A 7,671-nucleotide genomic window follows, 5' to 3' on the forward strand; every position below is an offset into this window, starting at 1 on the left:
AATAAACATGCTTGCTTAGAAAGAGCTGTGTGGTAACTTGTGAATGCAGGCAATACCTCGGAGAGAAAGCAAAGCAGAGGTGATGGCAGATTGGCTTGCTGGGGTTAGTACCGTGTAGATCAGGGAGCTGTGCAGCATTAAAACCCCTACTCACAAGGAAGTGAGACACAGGTCTCCATCCATGAGAGGTGATGGCTGGGTGCTGGAAACCTTTAAGTGCATGAAGGACACCCACAGAGTAAGAAATATAGATGCAGTTACCTTTAAACAGTGACACTGAGCACCTGTTCTCACTACACACTTGACTAAAACAGCGGTTCTCAACTTTTTCCTTACTGTGACCTCTCATCACATCAGAGAAGTTTTGGGACCTCTATTCAGACATACAGAACTCTCTTTGTGAGGTTATCACAACGCCCTAAACCTATTTGCAAGCCCCCATGCTGAAGACGCCTGGCCTAAAGCACCTTTCACAGCAGGATGTAGAATTACTAACATAATTGTAACAGCTGCTGCCTTCCACCCAAGAAGAGAGTGCAGTGAAATGACCCCTGTGGCAGATTGCATCCTGCCATCAAATGCATGGGAGTCCCAGTGGTTTTGAAAACAACCTTTTGGTGTGCAAGGAAGCCATGATCAAGCCCAGGGTTGCAATTCTGTAAAGTTCTTTGAGGCTACAGAAGTCAATATAAATAATAAAACATTTCTGTTTGAGGACAAAGACAAGTCAGGTGGTGTCACAAAATGCCATTAAAGAAAGCTTCAACACAATTAAAACATTCTGAATATAAACTGATTTGAAACAAACGCCTTTTAAAGAAAGGCTATTTGAGATTCCAGATCATTAATAAATAGATGCATGGGCTCCAAGTAAGTTGTTCCCCCTTCCTCTCTCCCCACCAAAAACCAAGATAAAACACAGTTCTTGCTTCACCCTGGCTTGCAAGTCTTGAGTTCAGGAAGTGGTATTTCTCCCGCAAGAGTTACCGATGTGTCAACATCTAAGGTAGGGACAAGGCAGCTGCCTGCTCTGCCTTAGGTATCAGCAAGGTCCTGAGCTGCTGTGGAAGAAACGCTAAGGCTAGGTCTACACTAGAAAAGGTATGGCCATACCAGCAAACCCTTCTGTTGTGGATAGAGTTTATGCCAGCAAAAAAGTGACATAAGCTATACCAGCGAAAGCACTAGTGCTTTTGTTGACAGAAAAATGTCACTTACATACCTTAACTAACATTACTATCCTGGCAAAAGTCTCTAGTATAGACCTCAACTTTGGGTCTTCAGTGCATTTTAAAAGTGAAGGGAGAGGCTTCTTAATTATGATCCGGACAGTTTATGGCTCCATTTGGCTTTTGCTAATGACATTTGGGCTGCAAGGAAACTGCCGCAGCAGTTTTACACTATTGCATCCACAGGCAGCCAACACCATTTTAAGGCGCTGTGTCACCAAACCCCTTCTCAGAGCAGGGCTGCATAACACGGTGCCTAAAACACTGCTAGCTACCAGCATCTCATCTTCCCTGATGCTACCACCGATCAAGCTGACCTGGTGGTAGCAACAGTGGGAATTTTGTGTGAAAACTTCCTGCTATAGACAAGGCCAAAAGCAGGGGCCAGTCATGTGTGTGTGGGGAGGGGTGGGGGTTAAACCTTAAGGGCCTGTCTATATTTGAAATGCTATAGTGGCACAGCTGTGCCATTACAGCACTTCACTGTAGACACTACCTATGCTGACAGGAGCGTTTCTCCCATCGGAGTAGGTAATCCCCATCCCTGAGAGGCAGTAGCTAGAACAGGGATGGGCAAACTATGGCCCGCGGGCCGGATCCGGCCCTTCAGGGCTTTGGATCCGGCCCGCGGGATTACCCCTGGTGGTGCTGCGGGCCCGGCGCTGCTCTCAGAAGCAGCCCCCGGGCCGGGAGGCAAAGGGCTCCATGTGCGCATGCAGAGCCCTCTGCCCCCCCCCCCAGGGGCCGCAGCACTTCCTGGAGTGGCGTGGGGACAGGGCAGGCATGCAGGGAGCCTGCCCTGGCCCTGGTGTGCGCCACTGCCACCCCGGAGCCACTTTAGGTAAGCGGCACCGGGCTGGAGCTCAAACCCCTCCTGCCCCCCGCCCCCCAACTTCCTGCCCTAAGCCCTCTGCCTGTACCTCGCACCCCTCCTGCACCCAACTCCCTGCCCTGAGCCCCTTTCTGCACTCCTGTGCATTCCAACCACCTGCCCTGAGCTCCCTGCTGCACCCTGCACCCCGTGCACCCCAACTCCCTGCCCTGAGCCCCATCCTGCACTCCGTACCCCTCCTGTACCCCAACCCCCTTCCCTGAGCCCCCTCTTACACTCTGCACCCCTTCTCTGCCCCAATCCCTTGTCCTGAGCCCCTTCCTCCACATCCCGCACTCCACCCCCCCTGCCCCGGCCCTGCATACAATTTCCTCACCCAGATGTGGCCCTCGCCCCAAAAAGTTTGCCCACCCCTGAGCTAGAACGATAGAATCATTCTGTCGACCTAATGCTGTCTACACTGGATGGCTTTACTACACCACTCAGAGGAGGATTTTTCACATCCCTGATTTGGCCAACCTAATTTTCTATGTAGACCAGACTTAAGGCTTTGAACTCTGTCCTCTTTATAGACTTTCTAAGTTGTGTTCACAAGATTCTCCTAGGAGAGGACCTGGGGTGGGAATTGCTTTCTAACAGTCTGAGGAATCGCCCGACTCCACATATAACCAAATCTCACAGTCCAGGGCATGAGGAATACCCACAAAGAGCATTTCACCATTGGGGCCCAAGTGCTTCACCGGGGGGAAACAGATTCTGCTTTCTTCAGGATCTGGAGCATCCAGTATGATCAACAGCTGAAGCAGGGTATTTGAGGAAACTGATCAGTAAATGTGTCTGCCATGGGAAAAGTTATATTCCTAACAGATGGGGCAGCAGAAATGCCCACAAAAGTCAATTTCAATCAATACATCCAGCCTGATAGCAGAAGACCAGCCAGGATTTTTTTCTTCGCATATTCTTGCAGAAAACAGTCAGCAGCTACTCTGAGCATAACCTCTTCGAGGCAGGAACCGGCTTGGTTCTGTGCATGTGTACAGCACCAGGGCCCTGATTCCCGAGCACGGCCTGCAGTTGCTATGGCAATACCAATGACGCTAATAAAATGGAGAGCGAAGAAGTGAAGCACTAATGATGCCCCCCTAATATAAAAAAAAGTCACATTTCACTGATCACCGCGGCTGATATAAACCAGGTGCCAGGCAACGCACCCCCACAACAGTGTCACAGCGCAGCAGGCTGTGGAAACGCCACATTACATCGTCCTCATGGGGACCTGACCACTGGCCTGCCCCAAATTCCTCCCTAATGCCCCCAGCCTCTACCACCCCCGGGTTCCCCATCAGTGAGCCAGGGGCCTGGCTGCCCCCTCCTGCCTGCCCCCAGGGGGGCCAGGCCCCCCATCCTCCCCCAGAAGTACCTGTTCCCCCCAGGGGCCTGGCTGCCCCCTCCTGCCTGCCCCCAATGGGGCCAGGCCCCCCATCCTCCCCCACAGGCACCTGTTCCCCTCAGGGGCCTGGCTGCCCCCTCCTGCCTGCCCCCAGTGGGGCCAGGCCCCCCATCCTCCCCCACAGGCACCTGTTCCCCTCAGGGGCCTGGCTGCCCCCTCCTGCCTGCCCCCAGTGGGGCCAGGCCCCCCATCCTCCCCCACAGGCACCTGTTCCCCCCAGGGGCCTGGCTGCCCCCAGGCATGTGGCGGGGCCCCCGGAGGACACAGCCGGGGGTGGGGGGGAGGCTCCCAGCTCCTCTCAGCCCCCGCAGGTAACACGCTTGCCCCGCCCCCCGGGCTGGGCGCCAGACCGAGGTGAGGACAGGCCCCCCCGAGGGGCGGACCGGGGAGAGAACTGCCCCTCCCCCTTACCTGCCCGCGCCTGGCCCCGGAACCGGCTGGCGAAGACGATGAGGGCGGCCAGCAGCGCGGCGGCCAACACGTACAGCACCGGGTCCATCTTCCCACGTGACTGCCCCTCCCCCGCCCGGCGGCCTGGCCACGCCCCCTCAGGCCAGGCGCCTCCTTCCCGAACGCCGCCGCGGCCGGTTCCACAGCGACTCAGCTCAGGGGGGCGGGCGAGTGAGGCGGCTTGGTACGTTCCGCCTCCGATCCCGGAAGTGTGTGTGTGGGGGGGGTGGCGGCTGTGAGTGAGGGCCCCAAATCAGGGGTGGCCCTTTCGGTGCCTGTTCCAACAGCGTGGCGGGCACGGGGTGGCTAAGGAGCTGCCTGCAATGGCAGTGACAGCTGTCCCGGGCTGCATCAGGGGCCCCACAGCCTGCAGGGCCCCATGCCTGGCCCGGGGTGCGTGGGTGGGGCCATGGCAGAGGCTGGCCTGGACACCAGCTGTAACGGGTGTCTCCTAGGCTGGTTCCCGGCTCGCTTTCCTTGACTTTCCCAACGCCCCCGCTCCGGGTGGCGATCATCAAGTGTGAACGCCTTAGGCAGGAAGCCAGCCTCAGCATGCAGTCACAGACAGACCCCTTTGGGTACTCCGACCTGTCTTGCCTTTGTGGCGGATGGTCCCTTACACCAAAAATCACAATAATATTCAGGTTACTCCCAGTCCCAAAGGACCAGTCACTTACCCCCTTTGCACTGTAGATCTCAAACCAAAGACAATGCTTCTAGCCACTCCTATAGTAAACTAGCTAAACATTTATTCGCTGAGCAAGAGAAGTGAGAGATATTTGTAAGGTTAAAGCAGGTAAACATACACACAAATAAGTTACAGTCTTACATTCTATAGTTCGAAGTTTCTATAGTTAGCAAGCCCTGTGTGTCCTTTAGGGCTAACCCAGGCTAACCAGCTGGGGAATCTCTTGCTTATGCTTAGGTGTCTTTGCCCCACAGAGTTCAAGCATCATATAGAGATAAAGTTCCTTCTGGTCAGGCATTTTTAGTCCCTTCTCCTAGAGTTCAAACTGCTGGGATGAATGTTCATGCATGTCTCCTCTTCATGGGTGATGGGGGAGCCATCAGCAATGATGTCCCACAATGGCATGTCTGATGTTTATAGGCCTTCTTTTGTTTAGCAGGAGACACCACCTCTCGTGATAAAGTAGTATGTCACACTTGGCAATGTCTCTCTCCTGACTCTGAGCTTTTCCAGTTTCATAGCAAACACTTCTATAGTTACAGAGCAAATACTATTACCTTATAATGTAGGATACAGCTATAATAAATGAGATCAATGCATGCAGCAACCTACCAAGTATTTCATAAAGTCCAAACACTAAACTCAGGTTGCCAACTTCCTAATTGCACAAAACCGAACACCCCTGCCCCGAGGCCCCGCCCCTGCCCTGCCCCTTCTTAGAAGCCCTGCCCCTGCTCACTCCATTCCCCCTCCCTCCATCGCTCACTCTCCCCCACCCTCACTCACTTTCACCAGGCTAGGGCAGGAGGTTGGGGTTGGGGTGCCGGAGGGGGTGAGGGCTCTGGCTGGGTGTGTGGGCCACGGGTGGGGCCAGGGAAGAGGAGTTTGAGGTACAGGAGGAGGCTTAAGGCTGGGGCAGGGGGTTGGGTGCGGGGGGGTGTTCAGCTGGGGGGGGTGGGCTCTGGGGTGGGCCTGAGGATGAGGAGTTTGAGGTACAGGAGATGGCTCAGAGCTGGGGCAGGGGGTTGGGGTGCAGGAGGGGGTATGGGGTGCAGGCTCCAGCCAGGCGGTGCTTACCTCAGACGGCTCCTGGAAGTGGATGGCATGTCCAGCTCCTACACGCCCATCTAGTGGAAGAGCTTGTGAGGGGTGTCCTTGGAAGGCCTTACCCATGCAGATTGCTTCCCTTCCCTGCACTATATTTGCTAATGATTAACCAACCTAATTTTAAATTAGAACAGCCATACTGGGTCAGACCAATGGTCAGTCTAGTTCAGTATCATGTCTTCTGACCGTGGCCAATGTCACATGCTTCAGAGGGAATGAACAGAAGAGGGCAACTGTCGAGTGATCCATCTCGTTATCCACTCCCAGCTTCTGGCAGTCAGAGGCTAAGGACACTCAGAGCATGGGGTTGGATCCCAGACCATCTTGGCTAATAACCATTAATGGACTAATCCTCCATGAACAACTCTAATTCTTTTTTAAACCCAGTTATACTTTTGGCCTTCACAACATCCCCTGGCAATAAGTTCCACAGCTTGACTGTACGGTATGTGAAGGAATCAAATGCAATGCGGCTTCTGCCACTTCCCTTAGGAGAATATTTCATGAGTAAGAGATCTCCGTGTCGGAATGTTTTCCATTTTATTCAGCCTAATCATTCCTTTCCTGAATGTCATCCTGTAACTGCTCGAATCCCCCTCATGAATGCCCTCCTTTCCCGGTGTCTACATCCATCAAATATTTTTAGTCAATTATGTTTGCTCTGGATATAAGATACTAAACATTAAATAGGAGAGAGAAACTAGGGACTCCACACATTTTTTTATCTACCTCATTATTTTATCAAAGTAGAAATTTTAATTTGGCAGGAGATTTATAGAACTTTGTATTATTTTTATGATCCGGTAGTTGCCTATTTATCATTTGTACTTTCCTCTGGCCCTTTAGACTACTGTGCAAAGAAGGCACAGTACGGTAGCAGAACCACTGTCAAATTCGCTTTAACCCTTATGAAACAGAACAAATACCCTTGGATAGCCCAGATTCTGGGCCTGACCCTGCAAGCCGTACCCACATGAGCAATTTGCATCCACTGGAACAATCCCTGCAGCCTTCAGTGAAGTTAATAAGATTACTCGTGCACAGGGAGGGACTACACAGATGTGTATTCATTACCAGGATCAGACCCTGTCTAAGTTATATACTCATGAATGTCTACTCGTACCACTAGGTGTCACTCTTGTTCCACATTAACACAAGTGGAAAAGAGGAGATAAAATTTACACAAGATAAATAAAGGTGCATTGGATGCTTCAGTTCAGTTTGGCTAGCACGTCTCTTCCTGTCTGGAAACACAATGCAAGTCTCCTGCTATTTTAAGATCTGTTGGACTGTATTCCAGTGGTGCTCAACCGCTTCCCATTTTGGACCTCCCCAAACTAGCTGTGGTTTCTAACTAATTAAATTTCAAAGAAAGTGGGGATTGAGCTCGCAGCAAGGAACCAAGTGTGTTTTGTGGCTGCTGGTGGACCTTTGTGAGGATTTTAATGGGGGATGAAGGATGCTGATGGATTTTTGGGGTGGTGGGGGAGGATTCACTCTCATAATCCTCTTAATGCCGTAGTTACCTGCAGTCCCCATGTGGCTCTGGTGGAGAATGACTCCCCCCACCACCAGGGAATCAGGAGGCCAGGGGTGGTGGGGTCCCATCCTCCATGTGAGCTGGAATTGCCTGGGTCAGACAGAATGGGACTGAGCTAAGGAGAGAGCAGGGGCCCAAGCTGAGCTGAGGAGCAGAGTTGCAGCCACAGAGCCAGGGAACAGCCCAGAGAGAGCAGATCCTGTGCTGGGAACAGGTCTGGGTCAGCCAGAGACACAGCTCAGGGAGAGCAGACCCTGTGCTGGGAGCAGGGCTGGGCCAACCAGAGACACAGCTCAGGGAGAGCAGATCCTGTGCTGGAAGCAGGGCTGGGCCAGCCAGAGACACGGCCCAGGGAGAGCAGATCCTGTGCTGGGA

The 7,671-nt window shown here is 52.9% G+C and overlaps 1 protein-coding gene across 2 annotated transcripts in view; it reads right to left on the reverse strand.

The window, feature by feature from the left end:
- The window catches only part of DDRGK1 (DDRGK domain containing 1), a 54,463-nt gene extending 50,321 nt beyond the window's left edge, over positions 1–4,142 (reverse strand). Inside the window, exon 1 of one of the 2 annotated variants that reach the window (XM_045019048.1) lies at positions 3,923–4,142. In XM_045019048.1, coding sequence (XP_044874983.1) covers positions 3,923–4,010 — 88 coding nt within the window. In that variant the 5' untranslated portion in view covers positions 4,011–4,142. The remainder of the gene's footprint in view (positions 1–3,922) is intronic. The other variant, XM_045019046.1, reaches the window with a different exon arrangement.
- Between the last annotated feature and the right edge of the window lie 3,529 nt (positions 4,143–7,671).

The sequence above is a fragment of the Mauremys mutica genome, chromosome 5 (genome assembly GCF_020497125.1).
Source record: "Mauremys mutica isolate MM-2020 ecotype Southern chromosome 5, ASM2049712v1, whole genome shotgun sequence".
NCBI classification, from domain to species: Eukaryota; Metazoa; Chordata; order Testudines; family Geoemydidae; genus Mauremys; species Mauremys mutica.